The following is a 27,300-nucleotide window of genomic DNA, read 5'->3' on the forward strand; positions in this document are numbered from 1 at the left end:
TATTGGAGTTATAAATATAAATGCCAAATTAGGCTAAAACTTCAAATGCAAACGTTGGGCTCAGTGGCATAGACCTTCTTATTTGTCGAAAAGTAAAGCTAAAAATAAAGATTGGAATTTTGTTCTTACCAAAAGCAAATATTCCATACCACTCAAATTTTAAATACAATTTTGGACAAATTTAAAATAATATTTTCAAAAAGAGTATTGCTGGAAGCGATGAATGCTCTCCATACAACCATTTTCTTTGAAAAGGTAGAAATTGTAATACAATGGTGAATGTTAATTGGTTTTACCAACATACACAAGTTGGAAAAATAATCATAACATGGAAAGATAGGGGCAGGTTTGAGCATATAATTTTAAAGTAAATCTCAAGCAATGAAATAACAAGAGATGTTTCTCAAACATTAAGCCCCCCTGAGCGCAATGCTGTCAGGATTATTTGGATGAATGAAATATGCATGGACTGAAATGACAGCCGATTTGTCATTGACATTGGATGCCTTTAAGGCAGTTTTAAGATTATGACCATTCAAAGTGTGAGAATAGAACGCACAGTTTTTAATCATGTTCAGATAATGACTGATATTTGCAGATACAAATGTATCCTCTTAACAGCAGGGATTAGTAAAAATGACATAAAGTATAATGATGAATACAAGTTATGACCTTGACCTTTGACCTAAAAATCCATAGGGGTAAACAACAGATCACCCAAAACCTAAAGGTCAAGTTTGAGGGCAATGGGTGCAGGCATTGTCGAGTTATTACACGGACAAGCTTTTTGTGTTCAAGGTCACTATGACTTTGACCCGACAGACAAACATTTTCCCAACAAAACACGGTCATCTACTGGTCAGGCCCAACCTCCAAGTCAAATTTGAGGGCCATGGGTGCAGGCATTGGCGAGTTATCACTCGAACAAGCTTTGACAACCTTTTACCATTAAAGGTCACTGTGACATTGACCTTTGACCCGATGACCCCCAAAATCAATAAGGTTCATCTACTCTTCAGGCCCAACCTTCATGTCAAGTTTGACGACCGTACGTCCAGGATTTGTCAAGTTATCACTGGGACAAGCTTTGGTCTAACGACGGACCGACCAACATGTGCAAAGCAATATACCCCTCTTCTTCGCAGGGGGGCATAAAAAAGCAGCAATTGAAATTCACAAATATCAGTAGAAGAGGACCCTTGCTTGAAAGCATAAATAAGGACGCTTAAACGTTTAATAATGTCATTGCTATCTATCTATATACCAAGTTTCATTTGAATCACTTAAGAACATTCCAAGATATGGCCCGATCATGCATTAGTTATGGAAATAACTAAATAAATATCAAAGGGTAGAATTATTACTCTTTGATGCTACACTTCCTGACGTTGCCATTTATTTCAATACCAAGTTTCATTTAAATCCCTCAAGTACATTCCATTTTATGACCTGGACAAGCACCCATACATGAAGGGGTCATTTCAATCACTTTAAAATTTTTCAAGATATGGTCCAGACAAGCACCAATTATGAAACATGGTTAATGGGAGATAACTTAATAAATATGCATGATCGTATTAAGGAAATGGTTAAAGGGAGATAGTTTAATAAATATGCATGATAAGATAATGGTTCTTGTGCGCTACAATTTCTCTCATTACCATATATCTATATACCAATATATCAAGTTTTATTTCAATGCCATCTTTTTAAAGTTATTCTCCGGACAAGGGTGTGAGCAGATGGAAGGAAGGACAGAGGGGTGACTTTTACTCTCCCTTTCGGTTGCATCAAAATCATGCGCAGGCCCTGGCCTCAAGTACCTACACCTTTGCCTGACGCGCCTGAAGCGTGACATGTTTCAACTGAGCTGTGTGAAATATGTCTTCATATGTCAAAGAAAGCATCAACATAGCTAATGATTAATGTGCTGGGACCTGCTCATGGGAAGTAATTTCACAGATATTTATGGTTGACACTGCAGGCTGTGAATATATTGGTGGAATGGAAATACAGTCGAAACTCGATGGCTCGATATTCTAGGGACCGGCCAAAGTACTTCGAGCCTCGAGAATATCAAGCCAAGAGGGATTGCTTACAGAATGTTATTTTTTCATTTGTTACATAAAGTCTAATTTACCTTGTTTGTTATTGGCTACGCTATCTCCGCAAGAGAAGGAAGAGTATTTATTGGGCATAGTTACGCACCCTAAATTTTGTAATATGACTTATTCGATTATTAGAAAATATCATTTTATTTTTTATTTATAATAAAAATACATTTAGGCGAAAACAAGCAATTGTAAACAGTGGGTTACACAAATATAGCTTAAAAGTTATATCAAAATGCATAGTAATTTAGGGATGGATAACAATTAGAGACAGAACTTAAAGTGATGGCATGTTTATTCAAACTGTTAAACCATTTAAATTCGATAATAATATCAGTCAAGAAATTTTAATCGATTAGCGCCTTGTGCTAAATGAAGCCAATCAGACAAATCAAGGTGTGAGATTCTTAACTGAACCCGCGAAAATGACATCGACCCAAGCATACAAATCAAAGTGTGAAATTCTTGTTTGGGACCGCGAAAACGACTTCGAGCGTGGAGAAATATCGACCCTCAAGATATCGAGCCATCCGATCGAAATTTATATGAACAAAGAGTAAATAAAAATCGGTCCTTTTAATTTGGTTCGAGCCAACGAGGATATCGAGCCATGATATATCGAGCCAACGAGTTTCGACCGTATTGGAAATCATCATAGCCCCTCTGGCTCAAACACTACTTTTTAGAAAATATATGCCTTATATGAAACCTTAGCATGATGTGATATTTCTAGCAATTATATTAAACCTTAGCATGATGTGATATTTCTAGCAATTATATTAAACCTTAGCATGATGTGATATTTCTAGCAATTATATGAAACCTTAGCATGATGTGATATTTCTAGCAAATATATTAAACCTTAGCATGATGTGATATTTCTAGCAATTATATTAAACCTTAGCATGATGTGATATTTCTAGCAATTATATTAAACCATAGCATGATGTGATATTTCTAGCAATTATATTAAACCTTAGCATGATGTGATATTTCTAGCAATTATATTAAACCTTAGCATGATGTGATATTTCTAGCAATTATATTAAACCTTAGCATGATGTGATATTTCTAGCAATTATATTAAACCTTAGCATGATGTGGTATTTCTAGCAATTATAGCATTTTACAACAGCACAGTAATCAGATGCCAATGACTGTTCCTTTTTCTTTGTCAATCAAGGTGCAAAACCTGATAAGTATTACAGCAGGAGTTATGGGCCTTGCTAAACATGTGTCCAGTCACTGGTGACATAAGTACCAAGTTCCAAGTGAATAAGTGAATATCTTGAACTTTTAACACATGAGGCCAATGTTTAAGTTTTCACATGATGACAATTACACCAAGGCAATGACAATAGCATTACCTTTTCTTCATTTAACATATTAGCTTAATCTACTGTTTGTACTTGTGAATGGACATTTTCATTATCATCATAAAAATAGTTAACGATTAATGCACTCATATAAATAGTTCACAATTAATGCACTCAAATATAATAGTTCAAGATTAATGCACTTCTATAAATAGTTCATTATTAATGCACTCCTATAAATAGTTCAAAGTTAATGCACTTCTATAAATAGTTCACAGTTAATGCACTCCTATAAATAGTTCACAATTAATGCACTCATATAAATAGTTCACAATTAATGCACTCCTATAGTTCACGATTAATGCACTCCTATAAATAGTTCACAATTAATGCACTCAAATAAATAGTTCAAGATTAATGCACTTCTATAAATAGTTCACCAGTAATGCACTCCTATAAATAGTTCACAATGCACTCATATTGATTATATAATTAAATAAATAGTTCACAATTAATGCACTCATATAAATAGTTCACGATTAATGCACTCTTATGAGGTAATACTTGTAGATATATTATCAATATTTTACAGGACTTGCATGTTAAACTTTGAAAATGTGCATACCATTGGCAAACCATCAAAATACCTATATACATGGACCAAAGGGGAATGTTTTCATGGCTAATGGCAATGCATCCTGTCATTGATTTTGAAATGACAGATGCAGCAGCTTCAACTATTAGTGAGGACCCAGACCAACAGTTTGACAATGGCTCTGCTAGGGTGAAATCAATGGGATGTCATGTTTAAGAGCTTACCAGGAAGGAAGCTATCCCACATAACGTTGAGAGGCTCATCTCAGCCACTGATATGATGAGTCTCCTGCAGCTAAATGTCCCTCCATGTATCAGTAGCATGCAGCTTCCAAGTCATAGTAATGATTATGTAAATGAAGCATAATATAGAGGAAACAATATATCAGCAAAGCAATTGACTAGACACATTGTTCAATATTTGACACTGGTCCAACTAAGAGATTTAAAACAAAGTCCATGTTTTAGAAATAGAAGATCATATCAAATATTCAACATTGAGTTTAAAAGGAAGAACAAAATCTACCTATTATCAATTCTATAAAGGCTTTGTGTAATTGAAATATAAAGCATAGACAGAATGGCAACCTTTACAAAACATTTCATTTTACTGATAATCCTACGTTCTCGGATGATTTGGAAGCACAAGTTTCACAACAAGCAAAACAAACATCACTCATGCTGATTAAATGTGTGCAGTAATATAATAGCTCACTCTGAAGATGTAGGGTGCAAAAACACATCAATCTACCAACTGTTTGTCATAAATCTTGGATGTCAGAAAATCATTGCAAAAGGAATTACTTCTTGGTTGACCTAAACAGTTGATATATATCAATTGTAAGAAATACATCACATCTCAAATTAGTCTGGACATTTATCTACTGAATTTGAAATATTTCAAGGAAGAGTTAATGTTGATTCCAAAATACACTCTTTCAAGTTATCATTTTATTGATTTCATGTACAAAATAATTTTAACACACATCTTCGTATCCATATCAAAGAACACATTTATATTTATTGACATGCAGTAATAGAGTTTCATTGTACATTTCTGGTAAAGAAGCCCTTGATAATATGATGACGATCCATATTATGTCCATTGACTAAAATGTTGGTGATCACAAGTATGAAACACAATGCCATTTACTGTCCACCTGACTCCAAATCCTTTACATTAGAAGTTTCTGAGACCAGTTTAAACTTGGCATGAACAGGTGTGGGGAAAATATTGTAGAAGTTTTTGTAAATGTTGAGCCCATCCTTCACCCGCTGGTACAGTGGACTGTCTGGGTAGGGCTGAAGTTTCTCTGAGGAGATGCACAGGATGCCGTCAGTCAGTGCAAACAGTGTGTTGTTCCTCTGAATGCCCACCTGAAATAATATATGGCTAACATAAGTGTGTTTATTATTCAGGGATGTGATTGAGGGCTGACAACGCTTTGGCAATAGGTTTGAGGTCCCCAATGTGGATGAAGCACAATGATTTTGAAGCAAAACTGGCTATTTAGAAGCCCTTTTGAAGACTCTTCTGTCTTCAAATTTAAAGCAAACTGGACTGTAAGTATACATACCAAATGAAGTAACAACCATAGGCAACCATTTAAAAAAAAATATCATTAAAACAAAATATATTTTTTCATTATAATTTTTGGGTCTCTGGAGCCATAACATCATAGAAATCTGCAAATCAGCAGACACATCCCTACGATTTCTTAAACTTCAGATAGCTGAACAGTCTATAAGACCATCAATATGTGACTTTTTGTGATATGAAATACATAGAAATAATTACTGTGCTAAATTATATAAAACCTCAGTATGATGATTTTTTAAAGCAATTCTGTGCCATTTAAAAAAAAACCTCACATTTTCTCCTGGGTAATACTGGAGACCATACTGTGTGTGTATCACGTCTCCTTTATAGACAAATTCACCATCTTTTTTCCATGGCCGCCTGTGTTTCCCGGCTGTTTTTGTTTTCTGGTTCCTCGTAGAGCCCCCTGACTTGGTCTTCTTACCTCGCGTAACCTCACAAACTACGCAAGGTAAAACATTCCGACCTAAAGTTGAAAGGAAAAAAAAGACACATAACTTTTGTTTTAATTGTTAATGAGATGAGAATAAATTGTATTTCGATAGATGTGATTTTGTAACAACTTTTTACAGGCAAATTTCCTTAATCAAATTATTGCTAAGACTTTCACTGAAGTTTCAGCCTTTTGCAGATCATTGTCTATAGTGCATTTAATTGTCTGCAATTAAATATGGACAAACACCTTGGCCTCCTCAAAATAGAAGATTGTTTGGGGAAACAAAAAAACAGATCTCTTGTCCCAGGCTTTCCTCAAAGATATAGAGCAAATTGTGGGTGTCTGTCAATGAGGTGCACACTTGACACAAGAGAGAGGATAATTGAATGGATTGGATATGACAGTGTATCAGACAGTTTCAGTTATTTTAAAACCTGGTGCACTGAATCATCTCATTCGCTTGGTAGTCAAAAAGTCATATTCTCACAGCAGTCAACAATCGGACTTGGGAAGAAATTCCCCATAAATGAGACTATTCTTTATAAAAGGACGTATATCAAGCATTTTGTATCTTATATGGTTTATACAGTTATAAATAAGTCAGGCATGAGTCAAGTCAATTGCTTATCCCCACCACATAACATGGAAGTGAAAAGGCTACCGCTTTTGATAATGATTTCCTGTTCTGCAACATTGAACTTGACTTTGGGCTGGCTTGTCTGGAGTGGATAGTCTACCCGTTGCTTTAAGAAGGTGAATATAAACATGGGTTGCCTTTGATTATGACCATTCAAAGTGTGAGGATAGAAGTTACAGTTTTGTTTATTATCATGTTCAGATGATGACTGATATTTGCAGATAAACATGTATCCTCTTAGCAGCAGGGAATAAGTAAATATGAGTACTTTTAATAACAAATATGAGTTCTGACCTTGACCTTTGACTTTTATGACCTCAAAACCCATAGGGGTATCTTCTGGTCAGCCCCAACCTAAATGTCAAGTTTGAGGGCCATGGGTGCAGGCATTGTCGATTTATCACACAGACAAGCTTTTTGTGTTCAAGGTCTCTGAAAGGTTGACCTTTGACCCCTAAAATCAATAGGGGTCATCTTCTGGTCAGGCCCAACCTCCAAGCCAAATTTTAGGGCCGTTGGTGCAGGCATTGTCGAGTTATCACTCGGACAACCTTTTAGCATTCAAGGTCACTTTGATCAGATGACACCTTAAATCAATAGGGGTCATCTACTGGTCAGGCCCAGTCTCAATGTCAAGTTTGATGTCCAGGCATTGTTGAGTTATCTCTTGTAAATGCTTTGACATCCATTTCCCATTTAAAGTCTCTGTGACCTTGACCATTGACCGGATGACCCCTAAAAATAGGGACCATCTCCTGGTCAGGCCAAACCTTCATGTCAAGTTTGATGACAATAGGTCCAGGAATTATTAAGTTATCACTCGGACAAACTTTGGTCTACCGACGGACTGACCAACCTACCTACTGATATGTGTAAAACAATATACCCCTCTTCTTTGAAAGGGGGAATAAGAATGGACGACACTTTTATGACAGTAAGTACCAGGTATATATAATCATAAATGGCATGCAAGGCATACTTATTCATTGTTATCATTTATATTTGCTTTCTCAATCCATTATTCAGCACACACACACACACCTAGGTGAAATGCTAAATAACTCACTTTAAAATGAAACCAATCAATGTCTTAATGGAAATTTAGAGATGGTTTTCATCAGAGGCTTTCTGAATGATTAAATCAAAACTCCTTTGGCAATCCCATGGGCAGACAGGCATGAAATGAATTGCCTTATCCAGCTAATGGGTAATAACTTTTTTTTAAAGAAAATAAAGAGTTTGTTATATGTCAATTGGCAATGCATTCTGGTTTCATAACCTTTTTGCAGTTCTCTTGTATACAGTGGTAGCAAGTTGTTCGAGTCTCTAGAAAAATAACAGATCCTGCCATGAAGAAGACCAACTTTTCAATTTAAACTTCAAACAACTTGCTATTGAGTTTATGTGACTTTTAGGAGCAAAATTTCACCCTATAATTAATAGCACAAATAGGTTTGAATGCAATCTTAGACTCTTAAAAGGCTATAAACCCAGAAGCTTCATTAAAGGGCTTTGAACAGTGGCAACAACTTTGAAATAATGCTGATTAACAACTTTGTTTACATTTTGATGTTTGAATTTCCTTTCGAAAAAAAATAGACAATAGAAAATATTTCTGAATACTGGAAATAGTTATTAAACAAGATGACAGAACACGCTTATAATGGACAGTAAAGGCCAAACAGGAATGTCTTTAAAAATAAAACCCCCATAGAAATTGTCGAGAAATTGCATTGATTTTGTTGAAGATTATCCTGAACTTGACAAGAATGACTGACTTTTATCTCAATAATTTCCATGCCGGTTTTATTTTTATGTTTACAAAGCTGAACGCTGTTCCACCTGGACACGCTTGTCTTTTCCACAAAAGTTCTGGTATCTGTGTCTGGGTTTTATTTATAGCTTCATATACCAGTACTTGATTTTTTCTTTATTTTGGAAAAAATTGTCATTTTTTTGCAATTGGGAAGTAACCTTATTTTGCTCCTATAAGGTGAAATAGCCCTGAAGGGAAGACATCAGGTTTTTAATGTTTGGTATTAACCGACTTGAACTTTGAAGTTGCTCATCGAAAACATTAAGTATCTTTACTGAAAAGCTCAGCTTTGACAAATTGTTTAGTAAATAAATGACGAGTGGACCAGTTTGTCATTGAGCGATACTATAGTTCATTAAAGCCTACATGTTTATGCTCTTGCTGGAAAGCTCAGCTATCCTGTGAGCCATAGTAAGTTGCAACCCCATCTTTCAGAAAAAGCTCTGCTTTCCTGTTTGACAGAGTTGGAGTGTACTTATAGCTAGAGTGCTTGCAGTCATCAAGAAAAGGATTGAGCCTTCCTTACTGTAATGACATTGTATAGACCGAGAAATCTTGGTTATCTGATATTTCATAATTGTTAAGCGTTCTAATTTTAAAACGTTCAACTCTGTGTCTCAGCCAAGAAAGCCCAGTTTTCTGTTAGTTCAAAGAGATCATTGATATAGCAGTAGATTGGGAGGTTTGTAATACATAATTAATATATCGATCAAAGGCAAGAAGCTGCAAGGAAAGTTATTTATACAAAACTTCTATATAATTATTTTGTGATTATTTATTTTAAGCTCAATCAAATCATTTGTACACAATCAAAAGGTTAAGTGAACTTGAGGAAAATTATTATAAAAGTTTCATCTTTTGTCATTCATGAAACTTTAAAAGAGTTCTGCCATACTGGTAAGTTTGATAAAATAGTGTACAGCCGCTTGGTAGTCTAAAATAATAGACGTGTTATACGGGATTCTTCCAATCCCTAACGTCTAAACGGGAATGTGCAAAAAACGGGGGTGTTTTAAAAATATTGAAATTGTTTTAAGTGACGTATTTTATGGTTGAAATTGATCATAAAGAGTTATATTCATATTTTACCATGTAAGTGAAATGTTATTTTGCACTAAACAAGCATTTAGTGCATTAAAACGAGTTGTTTACCTTTCCAATAAAACGAAAGCTGACTGACACAGACAACAATTATGCGAAGGGGAACAACTCGATACAATTGTAATAGCTCGGCCTCCTCCGACAAAGCTTCGAGATAGACCTTGTTATACAATCGTAACAACTCGGCCATGGCCGAAATGTTCCGAGCGATTTAAAACTGTGCCCTAAAGCCTTGCAGGTGCCCTTCATGTATATATCGTTATGTTTTGACAGAATGAAATGAAAAAAAGCCGTCAAACTCATAATTATAAGTTGGATATTTATTTTTTTGTGTACGGAACTAATATAAAATAACATTATCTGGTAATATTTCTTATTTTTATGATATTTTATAGACGCTATATGCTTTAACCCGGAATCCTGATCGGAACAACTACCCACTTTTGATACTAATCAATTTGTACGTGAAGGATTTGCCATATCAAAAATCTAAAAAAAATCCGTCAACGTACAATTATTTGGACTAAGCCGCTTCGTACAGTACACTTCGAACACGTTACACAATAATTCATTAAGAGCTATATTTCATATTATTCAATAGAATAATGCGTGTGTTTGTGTGTAATACTCTGTTTTTGTTGTTATTATTCTTTATAATTTCTGTTTTCAATTCTATATCCGAATAACCTTTACTCCGAATGTAAAGAAAGAACTTGCATCATTATCTCCCTTGTTTTACCAGAATCAATTATATCCATTTAGAACGAAATCAGTACACAAACATGGCAAATGATTGGGTTATCTATAACACTTTTTCATACAAATGTTTGTTATGGTGCCTGTCATCAATATACCTGAATATGTCTTTGAGAACTGTAAAATTTTATTAGAAATTGCCCTTGCAAATGACAAGGGCGCGGCCATCTTGGTTTGTTAACACGGCGGCATCCGCCAAAAAAACTGAAATCATAGATATACCGTGCATTATGAATTAAACATATTTATTTCCAAACTGTGTCCGCGTACTGAAAATTTTAAATTAAAAAATCATTCTTTTGTTTCATTGTTTATAAATTTACGGAACAAACAAACCGGCGCATAAATACACCAACTGCCAAATTTGGCGGTAATTTTAAAACGAAAGTGAAAGTTGCTACTGACATGTATGGTAAGTTTGTTCTGTTAATATTCGAGATACATGTATGTTATACCTTACTTACTGATGAAGCTCGCAACACTCTAGGTCAGAATCAAGCTTCATATAGAAGAAGTAAATAGCTTGTAAAAAGGCTGAGGGTTGTAGGTATATAATCGCCTTTAGCCCTTGTACCAGAAGCAACACAATTAGTTCTGGCTTCCATAACTTTAATGTTGATATATTTTTTTTTTTTATGTTTACAATAACGTGTTCGCTGAAGTTCTTTAGCTACAACACAATATGATCGAAATTCCAACTTGGCTAGTAGAAAAAATAACATTGCAGGTTGTATTTGCCAGATATTCACGTTAAAGTTGAAACACATTTTACCATGACAATACACATGGGTGAACCATGGACTTCCTATGAAAAAGGTCTTCTTTTTTTTAATTTATGCCCATTAATGACAAATGTGGGACATGTTTTGTTCTATCAATGTAATTAAATTTTGATGTAGTAAATTAAATTGCAAGGTCCCATTGTTTCGGTTTTAAGCAGGTATTGTCAGTCAGTGTCCATGACCATGAAGAGTCGGGAGCGAGACAAATCGGCCCCTTACCAAATCGGCCGATAAGTGTCTTTAATTTGTTAATGTTCTTCACAGTTGATTAAAGAATATTTGAGTATATAAACAACGTCTCAATTCAAGTATATATATTAAATTGTTTCTAAAGACAGGTACCATTTCTTTTAAATTACCGTGATGCTCTTAATTTATCATGTATTAAAAGATCTATATTAGCGGGGTTCTTTGGTGGGTTTTATTTTACCATTATAAATAATAATAACTAACAGTTATATATATAATGATTAAATCTGATGTACAGCTTAGTTGATGTTAAGTTTAAATGTTTATGTCTCACATTGGCACGTGCTGTTGTCATAGTTGCATTGGTACATTATAAAACACACGCGGGTCTGACATGGTATTATTAAAATTGAAAGATCTATATTAACGGGGTTATTTCGTGGTTTCATTTAATATTATAAATAATAATAATAACGTGATGAAATCTGATGATCAGTTTAGTTGAAGTTTAATTTTAAGGTTATTATAGTATCAATAAATCTAAGATAATACATGATTAAATTATATAAAGCTACGTGGCCACATTTTCAAATTCTAATGATTAAATTTGATAAACTGCTTTTCCATATATATAAGCCTTTATGTTTCAACCATCAATTTATTATGTACTTATTTGAGGTTTACTATTGCCTTCAATATTGTCATATATACCCTTATTTCAATATTTGTAGTGCAATTAATACATATTAAAGTTTGACACTGTGCCTAGAATTAAAAAAAAATATAGTTTAGTTAAAAGAAGTAGGTACCCTTTCAACTTTAAATATAAAAATGCATACACATTAATGACCTTTAGTTGCTGTGTACTTTTTGTCATTTATGGTGACCTGAGTGTAGACGAATAAACTTGTAAGCTTGTAAAGTGTTACAAATTCCAACGCCTGACACCTGTGTGGAATGTGACAATTCGCCATAAGACCGTTTTGTCGATAAAAATAACACCTTATAACTATCAGATTTCTTTGGGTTTTTTTCATTAATCATTATCCATCTTAAAAGGCATCTCCATAGAAGATTACTTCAAAGCAAGGACAGAGTAAACTAAGGAGTTTTTGAGAAATGTTGGTGCCATCTTCGGCGTGCGATAGGTGCTTGATACAGTTTAAGACAGTGGATTTGATATTAAACACATATCATTATACCTCTTGTAAATATTAGCAACATGCTTATGTATATAACCTAAAGATTATTTCAAGATTTTTTGAAGTTTAAAGATGTGTTTTATTAATTTGATTTATTTTTATAAAAAAAAATCTCATGAATAAATGTCTTTGTTCAGATGTATATTTGTGTTCAAGTATAAAGATATTTTCGTTTAAATCTATTAAAAAAAAAAATGCATATATAAAGCAATATGTGAACAATTAAAAGTCTTTTTCTTGTATTTAGAAATATAAAAAAAAATAAAATAAGGGCCGAAACGTCTCAGTTATCAGGGGCCGAAACGTCTACAGGATGGGGCCGATTTGGTAAGGGGCTGAAAAGGTAATCGTTTTAAGTAGGGGCCGATTTAGTAAGGGGCCGATTTGTCTGGTAGCCGAAGAGTCGAGGTCTTCCTTTATACATAAATGATCTAAACTAATACCAATCTCAATGGTAAAATAAAATTTACTACATTTGTATAATTTGAAGATAATATATATTTTGAAATTTCAAATATGTCCACCAAAAGCCTCCAGTTTGCACATTTTTATACATTTAATTGTAAAGTTTGCTCTATTCAGTTTTAGAAAATGAATAAAAAGTCGTGCAGAAATGACTTTATCTCTGATGGTTCATCTGATGAAGAGGACAATCATGTTGTTGGAAGCCTGTGGGATAGGCTCGCCCGGAAAAGAAACATAGGGGATATATCAGACACATCTTCAGGGTTTGGTGCAACAGTTCCCTCTCTTGCTTCAACTAAATCTGGTTCACCAAACGAAGATGTGGAAAGCAGCCACTCCAGTGTTTCAACATTTAGCACGAGCACTGGTAAGTGTGAATAAGACATCAAGCAGATATTTGAACTTCTTTTTAGCTTCATGTGAGATTTTAAAGAACTATGACATTATTTACCTGTCAATCTCTTGGTGTTTTCAACATTTTTTCCTCTCTAAAAGTACACAAATAGTAACTGACATCTGCTTCCAAATTCTTGTTTATACAGATGTATTTTACAATTCATATTTATTTTAAGTTTGTTCTGATCAAATGACCAAATATTATCTATTACTTTAAATTCAACAATTCATTATACAGCCCCTGTGGCCTCCACCGCTGGTGACGTTAGTTCTGAAGATGAGATGGAGAGATTGTTGCTGTCTCAGATTCTTCAGGAAAAGGGGGAAGGTAACTCTGTGTCACTGGGAAATGAAGGAGGCAGGGGGAAAAAGAAAAGGTCTAGGGAAGAGATTGAAGAAAACAGGAAGATAGCACAGGTACTTTACATGCTTGTAACCATTGGTATAATATATAATTAGTGATGGGAATTATTGCAGGGTTAAATGTTAACTTTTTTAGAGCTGGACCTGTGGTTCAGTAACTTTGAAAACCTATTAGACCTGACCTAAACAGAAAAAACCCAAGTGTAAAACACATAAAATCATTCAAAAAGGGGTTTAATAACATTTTTTTTACCTGGATTAACAGTACTATTACTTCTAATTCTAACAAAAAGAGGTTTTAAATGAAGAAATAAAAATGCTCACCAAGCTCCCTATCATAAGTATTTTGACATCTTTAATTTGGCAAGTGTCTGAATACACAGTGAACGTGTGTCAAGGTTAGGGATTTTCAGAGAAGCGTCAATATTTTGAGTGTTATTTTGTGCTTTTGATTCCTATGGAGACATTATTTCAGCCAACTTGTACCAATTCAAAACACAACAATTCTGTCTAGCTAGCCTTGGACAAAGCTTGATCAGACTATCATCGATCAACTAGTGAATGGTGTTCAGTCGGGCGTTATTGTTGAACCCTGTATAGCTAAAAATATATCATGTTAATAACACAATAGTTCACCAACACATCACGTTATATTGTTTAAGAAATAAAACAGATAATGCATGATCATTAATGTAGAACTTTTAATGTTTATATCATAGTTATCTTCGGTTTTTAATAACCTGTGAATTTTGCATATTCGTCCTTGCTTGCTATCATTATCTCCCTCTTAACCTGTGAATATGGCATATTCTTCCTTCCTGGCTCTGCATTTTGTAATGTGGCATGTTTTGGCATAATAGTGCTGTAATAACAGGGTTCTCAATAAGTTTCGGTTGAACTGTCTCAAATAGTTAAGTAACTGACTAGCTACTACTTATTGAACTTAATATTTACTTATTTTTCGAAATTTGAACTGGCCAAATTCCAATTGGAACCGTCCATTTGGCCGGCAGTAGGTTCTTATTGACAACACTGCCAAGATGAAAAGTTGTACTGTTATCATTCCCTATATGTTGTTATATAGTGTATACAAAATTATTATTAAAATAATTATGATCTGGAAATTTGAAAATATATTTAAACCAAACAAAACAAATATCATATTATATATATATATAGTAAAAAATAAATTATCAATATGTTCGCCCCTATGTTTAAACTTAAGATTGCATCAGAATGTATGTGTTCGGCATGTATATTATGAAAAAAACTGTTTTGTTATTGATTATAATGTTGATATTTTGTCAAATTGAAAGAGTTGTGTTTTAGGTATAAGATGAAAAAGTACTACCGTAACATGTTAATGTATTACATTCATTAATTTAAGAAAAATATTTCGGTACAGGCCTAGTATCGTTGCAGATTTAATAATGAGCAAGTTCAAAATAGTGCTTTTCTTTGATTGTGAAAAACCACCATCCTCAGGAGAAGAAAGCAGAGCGGGCCAAACAGAAGCAGATGAAGGAAGTTGAGAAAGAGATGAGAAAGGCAGAGCGGGAGGCTAAGAAAACATACAGTCTTAACTCGTGTTTACAGGTAAGACAGCATCAACAACTGTGAAATGGTAAGACAGCCTCCAGACCTGTATATAGCTAAGACTGCCTCCATACATGTATATAGGTATTACAGTCTGAACACCAGTATACAGGTAAGGCAGCCTCAATATACATGTATGTAAACAGGTAAGACCACCTCCACACCTGTATACAGGGAAGACGGCCTCAATATCTTTGTTTCCAGTAAGAAAATCATGCCTGATAACACAGCTACATTAATCATTCAGTATAGGTATTAAAATTTAGTTTGTTAAATTCAAATTTCAGGGTATGGGAATTTAGTGTTTAGTGTGACTGAACATTTTTGGTTATATTTTAGACGTTATTTTCAATATTTCATGTATGTTTGTTCAGTTTTCTTGAAGATGTGATTACATATAAGATATGATAAACATTTATAGATGCTACATATCTGCTTAAGGCTAAAGCAGTATATCTATTCCCAGTTTATCAAGGTGCTGGTGGACACCAACGTGGTGAACACATGTGGGCTGGGGGTTCTCATCCTGAAGGCATGTGAGGAGCTTGGGGTCACATGCGAGACCCGGGAGCTGCCCCTCCCCTTCACGGTCATGTGGGTCAGAAACGTGGCCAGTTCTGGACTCGGACAGGATATGAAGGTAGGGCTTGTGGCTGGTTTCCTTGTATCAGAATAATATGAGTGGTATTTACTAAAAGCAACTGTCCGTTATTGTGACATATAAAATTATGAACATATGATCCAGATTCAATATTCTGCCTATATTTTCCAATAAAATAATTATCTAAATAAATTAATATTGGATTTAAATAGAAAAAATGTATAACAAAAAATAAAAGTTGAATATATCTAAGTAAAATATTTGATACTGTTGTTTGTCTTACATTCAAAGTTTTTGAAGAAAATGTGGCAAAAATAAAAATGAAATGCTGTCAAAAGAAATGTTGCTATTCACAAAAGATGTCTGCTGGTGATGTATGGATTGTATGTGTGCTGCAGGTGGAGACAGTGTACTCGGAGGTGGAGGAGCAGGAGGTGATCAGCGTTGTCCCAGTGGCGGACTTTGTACAGATGGTAGACACATTCAAACAGGTGACCAGAAATGTTACATGTACATTATTCTGGTAGATTTTGCTCTGGTTTCTGACCTTCTAAATAAGATTTCCATTCAGTTGTTTTTCTTTTGCTGACACTGAAATTCATTGATGCATTTTTGTCAAATTCTTTACAAAGTCGAGGCGTTAGGATAGCCATTGTGCTGTCAGCCTCTGCCTGCCTCGTGAAAAAAACATAAGTCAAAAGCGGTCCATGACATTCACATGAAACTAAATGAGAGAAGAAACAATATGCACATGTGTAGCAGGTCCCATAACTCCCATTTTAATAATTATTTATTTGTGCAACTCTTTCACTGAAAATCAACAAGACAGACGTAAGTTGACATTCATTTTCAGTTCATGTGTTGACACTTAAATCACTCTTTTTTTAACTTCAGTTGCCTTAACAGTACATTCATATGATAAATTTAAAAGAATGCAAAATTAATAACATCATGACAGTACATTTTATTTTGAAAAACAAACTTAATCTATCACTTACACAGGTACTACTTTCAGAGACAGAGAGGGTTGTCAGACAGTGGAATAACGCTGCAGGAATATGTGAGCCACATGAAGTCCAGCCTGGCAGGGAAGAACATCTCTGTCGTTGTTCTTGGGGTGGAACAGTACTTCAGGTGGGTGAATTAGGATTTATTAGGAGTATCAACCTTAGTCATTTCTATGGAAAAAATTATACAAACTATGTTTTCTTTTTAGAAACAAAGGTTTGAGTTAAGTTATCTTTAATCATTTTTTTTAGAGATCTCAAATCGTACACCAACAAAAAGTTTAAGAGCGCAGTCCAGTCCAAGTCAGCCAGTACCTCCAGCAAGCCAACAAAGTCTGTGTCACCGGCGTTGTCTGTTTCCAGGGTGGACATGGAGGAGACAACTGCGGACACGCTGATGCATGCTGACTGTATGACTTTCATGCACGACAGTCCGGAGGAGGTGGCCGATATGGTCCGCAGGTTCTCAAAGGCTGTAGCTGAACGACCTGCCAAGTATGTGATGTGAAGAAATGGTTGGATTCATGTATCCATTTATTCATTAATAGGATAGGACACGTAATTTAAAGCAAAGAAATTGAAATGATTGTCTTTAAATGTTTAAGTTTGACTGTGTTATCTTTTAATTGTTATATGTTAACATTAAAAGGTATCTACCAGTAATCTTCAAAAGAAACAAAATAAATCCTAGGGAGAATCTTTCTCATACTTATGCTGTATGGTTGTTATAGGTTTCATAGATGTAAGTGTTGTTTATGAACTTACTGTGTTTTTAGAAAGGACCGCTTTGACCCGATCTTCTCATTCCATGAGGAGGGTGTGGGTGGGGTTAAGGTAGACCGGAGTGGTGGAGGCCTTCTTAAGGTGTGGAAACACCAGTTGCTACAGTTCAAGAATGTGAGCCCCGACATCGCACAGGCCATTATAGCCGTCTTCCCAAGCCCACAGATGCTCAGACAGGTAATATAGCAGCTACCTGAATGTGTACATGCCAGCATGAAAGGCTGTGAAATAATCTATAATCAGCACTTGTACATTAAAAGATTTTCCTTTGTTTTAAGTATGGGCCAAATAAAGCTTTTTTTCCCCAGGGTGAAGCTTAAAGTAATCCGACCAACTGTCTGTCCCTGTGGTTTCCAATCAATAACTGAAGAATGCTTAGGCCCAGGGACATCAAACTTAGTTGGCTGGTTGGTCATGACCAGCAGATGAAACCTATTGATTTTAAAGTCATTTGTGCCCAATGACTTCAAACTTAGTAGGAAGGTCATGACCAAAAGATTAACTCTATTGATTTTCAGGTCAGTGGGTCAAAAGCCAAGGTTAATTTGAAATGATCCTTTTGCATTCTCCTCATTTCGGTATTGTTTGCATGAAGTAGGAGCTGTGTGTAGTATATTTTAGGCAATACTGAATATAAGGGAACATTAACATTTCTTTGCACAATCTCCATTGGTCCCTAAAATGTTTCACGGACAGTGCTATGCATTTGGGCTGTAAACCATTTTGCAGGCCTCTGATGTTTACCAATATACTTTTACTATATTGGGCAGTTTATTGCTTTTCTCAAGCTGTTTTTCTTTATTTTTCAGGCTTACAAGAAGTGCCAAACGGAGAAAGAAGCCATACAAGTGCTGGAGAATATTGTGGTGAGGGGTTGTGATGACACACCATTTTGCTGTACATGGTTGAATTTGCAGCTGCAAACAATTCGAGTAAAATATCAATGCATAAGGAGTTAATTGCTCACTCATACTCATTTCATCTTTTCAGCCTTAAAGTTGCTGTCTCACAGATATACTATTTTTAAAACTGTTTTTATTTTTTGTCTTGGAAAGAGCAAATCATTGTGTAAATATCGGCAAACCAGTGATATAAGATTGCTGACAAAAAATCAGATTATAGATTTTCATATTTCTGTTCGAAAATTAATGTTTTATGGCTTAAACCGTTGCTAACAATTTAAGAAAAATGCATAAAACATCATTTTTTGAACTTAAATATAAAAATCTGCGATCTAATTTTTTGTCAACTCTCTTAAATAACTGGTTCTCATGCATTTTCGCAAAATTGGCTCGTTCCAAGACAAAAAATAAAAAAGTGGACAAAACGTTCAATCTGTGGAGTGCAGCTTTAAAACAAGCAAGTGTAACATTTGTTTGTTTCAGGTACGTCGAGGTGCAGGTGTGCTTGAGACAAGCCGGAGGGTTGGAAAGGAGCTCTCCCGCAGAATTTACATGCTCTTCACATGCGACGACCCTGACTTCGTCATCAGATGACAGTGGAGAATGATAGTGATTTTAATTTACATTAACATAACTTTTCACCATGCTGTTGTGATTTGTTTTATCATTTGCTTCAGATGTGAATTAAATTCTGTGCAATAAATTCTTTATTCTACAGAGTGTTATATTCTATAGACACTATAACTATGTTGATGAACAAGAATTTTGCCAAGCCTGTTATACTGTACAGACATTATGATAATGTTGATGAACGAGATTGTTGTCGAGCCAGTAGCCGTGTTAAACTGTTCAGACATTATAACTACGTTGATGGACAAGATTATGGTTGAGCCAGTAACAGTGTTATACTGTACAGACGCAATAACTATGTTGGTGTTTAAAATTATTGCCGAGCTTGTTGAGGTGATGGTGTCATATTTGACATAATAGCAATTCAGTGTATATGTGTGTGTGTTTGTTACTTTCCATTTCAGCATGTCAGGGCTGTGACTTGGCCAATCATTTTAGAATAATATATATTGGCTTGTCTAGGCTGTAACTTGAAACATGCATAGTTGTTTTTTTAAATAACTTCAATGTTCAATATGAGAAGCCAGAAAGTCCTGTGCAAGCCCCAGATCAATAGGTCAAAGATGACACTAAAAAGTATTTGGTCAAAATATTTTGTATTTTGGGTTTTCCTGACATTTATTTGAAATTATGTTAAAATCAGGCCAGTGGTTTCTGAGAAGATTTTCAAATTTTTCCTTTTAGTTGCCATGAACCACAGTTCTACATGGAACTACTTTCATTCAAGGAATCTGGAGGAGGACCACCCATAGAAAATTCCAGTGAAATTTTGTTTGGGATTGTTCCAGTGGTTTAGGAGGAGAAGTTGTTTGAAGGTTCTAAAGAAAATGTTTACAACTGACGACAGACAGTGATGGGCAGTCACCCGAGGACAACGGCTCACCCAATTTTTTTCTTAGAAATATACAAGAGCTGTCACAGTATGTGATGAATGCCCCCCGAATGTGACATTGACCTTTGAACAATGTCAGTACAAAAAAGGGTAGAAAATAGCAATAAAAAGTCCATTATGTCTTACCAATAAGGCTGGTGCATTTGCAAGATCACAGTCATGGCTTTATGTTTAACCAAAATGGCATTTGGTGCATTTGCATGACCCCATTGCAATATGTCTAGTCAACATGACTGGCACATTGGCAAGACCACACGGCATTATGTCTAACCAACATGGCTGGTGCATTTGCAAGACTATATGGCATTATGTCTAACCAATATGGCTGGTGCATTTGTAAGACCACAGTTATGGCATGATGTCTAACCAACATGGCTGGTGCATTTGATATAGCATATGGCATTATGTCTAACCAATATGGCGGGTGGCTTTGCACATGACATTATGTTTTACCAATTTAAATGAAGCTGGTTCATTTGCAAGACCCCATTGCATTATGTCTAACCAACATGGCTGGTGCATTTGCAAGACCATATGGCATTATGTTTGTGCCATAGGAATGAAACCCTTCTTGCTGCAAATGCAGCATTGCCTTTGCGTGTCAAATACATATGGCAAGTTATTTTAGATTGCCTCTGAACATAAAAAATACCACCCAAATTTCACATGCAACACGCCATCTTGCTATGTCAAACACATGTGGCAAGTTAATTCAACATCTGTCCATACAGAGTAAGCTACAGCTCAGACAAGACCACCTACCGTATACTCTACGTCCGTATATACAGCATTCCATAGTATTCAAACACTAAGTGTGACCTTGACCTTAGAGGTAGGGACACAGGTCTCGCACGCGACACCTCGTCTTGATATCTCAAACACATGTGGCAAGTATTTTTAAAATGTCCATACATGAGAAAGTTACAGCCCAGACACGACCACCTTCACTCTATGTCCTTTCACCTTAAACCTAAAGGTAGGGACATGGGTCTTGTACCGGACACATTGTCTTTATATGCCCAACACATGTGGCAAGTGATTTTAAAATCTTACATGAGAAAGTTACAGCGGGGACATGAGAAGTTGAGTGGGACACACGGACAGACGGGTGGACGGTGCATGTTTAATATGCCGACCTGAAGGGGCATAATTTTTTTATCATCTAATTGCAGAGATACAAATTCAATAGGTTTGACTTTTTATTCAATATTTCAAAGAAACTAGAGCAACAAGTAACAATACTGAACAGTACAACATAGTTAATGATACAATGTTGTTTGATATGACCCGAAATGCAAGATCTGATGAACATGTAATTCTTCCCATTTGTAACATGACTGTTATATGAAGATATGCAACCTTTCTTATAAAAATGTATGATATTTACATAAATATCTATCACGATACTTTCACACACAACGTTGTACAAGTAACATGACACGAAATTGATCTACGCTTTTGAGATTCAGTTATGTATGACCATGAATATACATGAGTTAGCACATGATATACACCGTTATGCAATTACATATGGTTTTGATATACAATGTTCTGCTGTAGGTTACAACTTACCCGACAATGTCAATTGTCAGTAATAAAATTATGTATACAAAACTACAAGTATCAGTGTACATTTTCGTAAAGTTTTATTTCATCAATGCTAGGTGTCTGTATCAGAAATATGGTACTGAGATATGTAAACATAATACTTTTTATAAATATATACAATTTGTAAAAAGCTGTAAGACTCATAATTCCACAACCATGTGCATGGCAAAAATGTTACCTTTACCATTTATAAAGGGTAAAAACATCTATCACAACTGAAATATATTGGTTATTAGTAATATTTTGAACTACGGTATCTTTAAGTTGATTTCTTTTCCCCAAGTATAAAAGAGACCCTTCCTAGCTTTGTTTAAAGTGAGTACGGTAGAAAGGTTCATACAAGATTAAAATATATTTGTAATGCACAAAATGGTTTTGGCTTGAAAGATACATGTAAAGCAGCTCTAATCTAGCTGTTAAAGTTCACAACTTCAAGTAACAATGTCCTGAAATATCTGCATCATGATGAAGTCATTAGTAAAACCTTGGAATAAATGCCATAGGCTGGAATGAAATGAAGCATTAAGTGTGACTGATTATAACTGCTTGGAGCCTGTAGCTGTAGAGATTATTATCAAATCAATACAAATTACTTGCTTCTACATACATTCTGATAAAATGCAAAGTATTTTAGTGTGCAGAAAACTATTCAATAGCTGTATTTTTTCCTATGTTTTATTCAGAACACAAACATGGCTCTATAAAGTTAAACAGTTGTGTAAATAATAACTGCAACTCCCCTCATACTATCTCATTGTGAGCAGATTTATTGTATAAACAGAATACTATCTGGCTTTAGTTTATAAATGCACTCTGTAGTATCCCATAAGCATAATTAATTTATATCAGATTTTATCAGAATGATTAATTGAAATGATTTCATCAACACAATATTCACACATTTATAATGTTCAATTATATTTATGTATCTAAGCACAGTGCCAAGAATGAAAGTAACCTGAGTTTTGCTGCATTATATTGAAATTCATCTGACCTATTTGGAGAGAGATTACTGATAGGATAGTATTTATAAGAAACTCAACATACACATTGGCTCCAACTTGATTGCAGTATGAGTCATTAATGACTACAGTTACAGTAAACTACATGAGAATATTCATGAACATATTGCAAATAACACAACATTTTATCACAATCAAACACAAGTGGATTTTGGTTTTTACATCTTTAACACAAACAATAACAGCTGACTAGAGTCACACTTGGTCCCTCCTACCACAAAAGGACAACATGAAATACTTAGATCAACGATGAGTGCATTGTCTTAACGTCTCCGCTTCCACTAAAAGGAGTTATTCTTCATGTGACCAAGAAGTAAGTTTGATTTATCAATATTAATGTTTAGAACCCTATTTCACTGTCAGATCATGTACGGCAGGCACTCATGAATGGTAGTTTGTCACATTGCATCCTGTTCACACATAAAGTCTCATCTGTTGTTGCAGGTCATCTCGTTTAGTTTCTCCAAACTTGTCATCGTTTTCCTCCATAAGTTTCAAGATATCCTCGATCTGTTTGCGCTGAATCTCTTGTTCTTTCTCCATCTCTTCTGCTGACAACTTCTGAAAAAACATGTCACAAAAATTGTTTTATAACATGAATCCCACTAGTGACTACTGCATCTAGGCATATATTTTTTTTTTTAAATTGGGACATTTTGTTGAATAGTCAAGTAGCCAAAAATGTGCTAATGTTCATGATAGGTCTCAAAGCAGATCAAATGCCCTGCTGTTTTATTCCATGTCCAACAAGGGGCATAACTTGGCAATGAATCATTATAGCCAGAGTTATGGGCCTTGCTATACAAATATTGAAACATGTAGATATGTCTCTGGTAACACATGGTAAGTTTCATTTGAATATCTATTTCTAAAGCCGTTTTCTGAATTATGGCCTACAATGTAGGTAAACAGTGTCCGAAATTAACCTTTGTACCCTGGTAGCCAATGGGGCTACAAACTGAGATTTCTGTAGCCCGAGCCAGATTTTCGTAGCCAGTAAGTTTACAGAAAAAAACATGGGGCATTTTTATGAGTACCTTATATGGTTATAGACGAGGAATGATATGAACTGTTCATTATCTTATTCAATTAAAGATGCAAGTCTGGCAGTGGGTAGGTCCTGTCAACCTGTGTGATGTATCGTGTGTGGGTGGGTTGGGGGGGGGGGGGGGCTAGTTCTGTCAACCTGTGTTGCCAGTGGGTTGGGAAGTCGATGTAGGAGGGAGGGGGGGGGGAGAATAAATACTTCTGATTGCAAGAAGAATGGGTCCGAAAGCCCGACCCGTGGGAACTGTAGAAAAAAGCCTCTGTTAACATATGTTGCTTGTGGTATAAGTTAATTTATAAGTACACAAGATTTCACTGTTAGTGACAGGATCTTACTAAGGTCTTTTACACACGTTTCAGTAACTTCAAAATAAAAGTTTAATAAAAAAAATCAAATCTTCAGTATCTCATTACATCAAAAGGAGTCTGAAGTTGATTTTCGTCACAATAATCACTTTCAAGCAGTGTAGTCTTGTTTGACAAGGGATATCACTGCTGCAGGAATTATCCATACTGAGGAGAAATTATAAGTTGGTAAACGGTGTCGAGGTAAACATTCACCTGACAATTTTTTTAGTCATTAAGCCCGATGATTTAATCGCCAATCGGGTTTCTTAAACTTTTAAGTTAAAGGGTTTTTTCTTAGCCCAGGTAATTTTTTCGTCACCTCTGGCAATCAGGCTACCATTAATTTCGCACACTGGGTAAAAGATTTGAAGAGCACCACATAATGATCCTGAGATTACAGATATGTTTGAAGCAACTGCGACTGACCTGGTGTTTGGATGCTACTCGTTGCCGTGCCTTCTTCACCTCACTCTGGATGTGCTCACAGTACTGAACTGGGTCTATTTCTGGTGCGTCTCCTCTTCCACCTGAATGTGCAACAGGCCCAAAACATAGGTCTTATAAAGTTTTAAAATTATAACAGTAATTGAGAAAATCTAATAAATCAGGAGTAATTTGATAGGAAAAGTATAAAAAGATATAGAAAAAAGTGTTTTTGCTTATTTCCTCATAAGCAGAGTTCCGCCACCGAAAATCTGACAATTTCTGAAGCTACAGTTCATGTTAAACTCTGTGCTAAATGAGCAAAGCGGAGGAACTTGAAGGTTTTTCAGGGTCTAACTCGTTGAGTGTACACTGTACGTTGAGTGGTAAATCATACTTTCGTTTTCACGATCAGATACACATTGTGACAGTGAGCTCTCTTGGCGAGTGCCATTTCTATTACTAGATAAATCATTTTTTACACACACTGTCAAGTAATATAAGTGTAGTGGGTGGGTACAACGGCGAAACCAGTCAACTTCGGAGTTCGAATATTTATTTATAACGTTGTTGAATGAAACTAGGCACGTCTAAATAATAATTATATATGAAAGAACTTGAATATTTCAGCTCAAAGATAAGAGCAAATATTAAATAAATAAGTAACAACTGTTATAATTGCAGTCTTGACTTACGTCTATGGCGATTCAGAATGGAATGATTTATGTGTTTATGTAAATAAGGGCGCAGTCTGTACGAAAGTTCGTCGGACCTCGGCTCTCGCCGGTAATAAATGGCGAGGTCCGACAATCGCAGCTATATTGTAGGCCCGCTTGTCCGGCAATAATTTTTGGGGCAAAATGATTTAATAAATATGTGTCAAACGTGTATCTTGTTAATTTTATTAACTAACCTATGTTTACTTTATCAAACCAACTTAATCAGGGCGTTTATTGACCCGAGCTCCCCGGGTTTTGAAGCATTCAAAATCGTAAATAACCCGAAAATGAAGCATCATAAATTTGTAATATTAATCATTTCCAAGACATGATCTAAATATCTTTTTATCAATTAAAGTCAAGAGCAATTAACACCCGCAATGACAACTGATTATTGATCTGGAATCTAATCGGTTTCCATGTTAATTAGCAGCACTCAAACTCAATGACGTGATAACTCCGCCCATTATGCAAATTAATGGATACCTTCTGCTTTTTCACTTACTGACTTAGTACGATGGTTTAAAAAACAACAATGCTTAAATATATTTTGTATTAGTTTTTTAAACCATGTCTTTATCAGTTTAAAAAATGTATATATGTATTAGTTTTTAATAGAAAATCATGTACCTTGCAATGCCATCATACGACTGATGAAAACTATAATTAAGAAGTAAGACCATGTATTTAGAAAAACACGGACAATGACACTTGAAGATCTGATTTTGACTCTTGAAAATCAGATTTTAAGAGTCATTTACCATTGGGTTTAGACCCTGTTGAAAGCCCTGACTTTCACAAAAATGTACATAAAATGTTTGGTCCTGCAAAAATTGGTCCGGTCCTGCAATGTAGACTGTATTGCAGGACCTCGAGTCCTTCAATGTGATAATGACTTTCGTACAGACTGAGGGCGTGTGCAATGAAGCGGGAAAAGGGGAAAAAGGGATTATGAACCAATCAATCACTCTCATAATATAGACAAACTTGCATAACCAGTATTTACGCTCTGACGCACTAGGACATCGAAAGACATTGCCGGACAGTAACGCAAAGAGGACAATAACCACGTAGCACAACTAAACACGACGAGACAACAAATACACAAACAATACAAGACAATATACGAAATAGAAACATACCAAACACACAAACGGATAAAATACTGAAATATGCACCTTGCTACACAAGTGAATAATTAAGTAAAAGTTAAAACAAATATTTATTCATCTTTTGGTTTTTGACGACAACAGGACTGGTGGACATTAATGGAGTTTAGGTGTTCCTTCAAAGAAAAGTGTCCTCGGTATTCAATAATAAGACTAATTGATAGCATTATATATCAAATATGTCATTAAGTACTCATAATTTACCTTCATTTTCCTCTTCCTCCTCAGATTCCTGCTCAGTTTCCTGTCGTTTCGGCGTACCTACCGTCCATAGCCGATTAATATTGCGAAGCGAGTAGGCCATTGAAACTATTAAGGCAATAAGTGTTATTGGCATTGATAAATAGAAGGCTATATCCCTATTTTCCGTTAGAAATTCCATTGTAAACAATGTAAATACTTTTTTAACTTTTATTCAGCAGATCGATTGTTATTAATAGATCTATCTGTAAAATTCGCAATATTTGAGTTATAACGTCGCGGATGAAAACGGTTGAACTGTTAAGAAGACAGCATATATATTTTTTTATATATATACCATGCAGTGAGACATACAGTAAACCAACTGAATAACGTATCAAATACTAACATCCCTGTATTTTGAACTGTATATACTACTTATACTTATCTGCGCTTTTATATTGATTTAGTGTGATCGGAAATGTCAGTAGTGCTTTTTGCTGTTATCTGGAAATCAGGAAAATAAGTGTTGCTGTACAACGAATCAATCACCAATTAACACCATTTCAAGTGTACACTGAACAGTACTGTTGTCCGAGTGAAGTCCCG

At 35.2% G+C, this 27,300-nt stretch overlaps 3 protein-coding genes across 4 annotated transcripts; 1 reads left to right on the plus strand and 2 right to left on the minus strand.

Annotated features, from left to right (window-relative positions):
- Positions 1-4,957: 4,957 nt before the first annotated feature.
- LOC128220622 (50S ribosomal protein L27-like) lies at positions 4,958-10,555 on the minus strand. The gene is made up of 3 exons (XM_052929096.1): positions 10,466-10,555; positions 5,894-6,087; positions 4,958-5,398 (listed from the first exon to the last, which is right to left on the minus strand). The coding sequence occupies exons 1-3, from the start codon at positions 10,533-10,535 to the stop codon at positions 5,171-5,173; spliced, it is 492 nt and encodes a 163-aa protein (XP_052785056.1). The 5' UTR covers positions 10,536-10,555; the 3' UTR covers positions 4,958-5,170.
- A 143-nt stretch (positions 10,556-10,698) lies between these two features.
- On the plus strand, positions 10,699-19,362 carry LOC128209906 (crossover junction endonuclease EME1-like). Of its 2 annotated transcripts, none has more exons than XM_052914170.1 (11): positions 10,699-10,779; positions 13,123-13,372; positions 13,640-13,818; positions 15,250-15,360; positions 15,827-16,000; positions 16,360-16,452; positions 16,977-17,095; positions 17,221-17,463; positions 17,745-17,928; positions 18,561-18,617; positions 19,137-19,362. In XM_052914170.1, exons 2-11 carry the CDS (start codon positions 13,132-13,134, stop codon positions 19,245-19,247), a joined length of 1,512 nt encoding a protein of 503 aa, XP_052770130.1. In that variant the 5' UTR covers positions 10,699-10,779; positions 13,123-13,131; the 3' UTR covers positions 19,248-19,362. The 2 variants fall into 2 exon arrangements, with proteins under 2 accessions (XP_052770130.1, XP_052770140.1); XM_052914180.1 differs by having other exon boundaries at positions 17,332-17,463.
- Positions 19,363-21,367: 2,005 nt separating this feature from the next.
- On the minus strand, positions 21,368-27,267 carry LOC128209929 (matrix-remodeling-associated protein 7-like). Its single transcript, XM_052914200.1, has 3 exons — positions 26,716-27,267; positions 24,627-24,727; positions 21,368-23,366 (listed from the first exon to the last, which is right to left on the minus strand). The coding sequence occupies exons 1-3, from the start codon at positions 26,891-26,893 to the stop codon at positions 23,220-23,222; spliced, it is 426 nt and encodes a 141-aa protein (XP_052770160.1). The 5' UTR covers positions 26,894-27,267; the 3' UTR covers positions 21,368-23,219.
- Between the last annotated feature and the right edge of the window lie 33 nt (positions 27,268-27,300).

Source organism: Mya arenaria, chromosome 2 (assembly GCF_026914265.1).
Source record: "Mya arenaria isolate MELC-2E11 chromosome 2, ASM2691426v1".
In the NCBI taxonomy this organism is placed as follows: Eukaryota; Metazoa; Mollusca; class Bivalvia; order Myida; family Myidae; genus Mya; species Mya arenaria.

Bases quoted from the DNA above. Each gene is read 5' to 3' on its own strand.
- LOC128220622 (XM_052929096.1), bottom strand. From the start codon at position 10,535: ATGGCCGCGCCCTTGTCATTTGCAAGGGCAATTTCTAATAAAATTTTA. The intron at 6,088-10,465 runs GTATATTGATGA...TTTCAACTTTAG, and splicing joins GTTCTCAAAGACATATTCAG to GTCGGAATGTTTTACCTTGC. The intron at 5,399-5,893 runs GTGAGGTTTTTT...ATATTATTTCAG, and splicing joins AGTATTACCCAGGAGAAAAT to GTGGGCATTCAGAGGAACAA.
- LOC128209929 (XM_052914200.1), bottom strand. From the start codon at position 26,893: ATGGAATTTCTAACGGAAAATAGGGATATAGCCTTCTATTTATCAATG. The intron at 24,728-26,715 runs GTAAATTATGAG...TTGCACATTCAG, and splicing joins GGAGGAAGAGGAAAATGAAG to GTGGAAGAGGAGACGCACCA. The intron at 23,367-24,626 runs GTCAGTCGCAGT...ATGTTTTTTCAG, and splicing joins GAGTAGCATCCAAACACCAG to AAGTTGTCAGCAGAAGAGAT.
- LOC128209906 (XM_052914170.1), top strand. From the start codon at position 13,132: ATGAATAAAAAGTCGTGCAGAAATGACTTTATCTCTGATGGTTCATCT. The intron at 15,361-15,826 runs GTAAGACAGCAT...ATCTATTCCCAG, and splicing joins GTCTTAACTCGTGTTTACAG to TTTATCAAGGTGCTGGTGGA. The intron at 17,929-18,560 runs GTAATATAGCAG...TTTATTTTTCAG, and splicing joins GCCCACAGATGCTCAGACAG to GCTTACAAGAAGTGCCAAAC.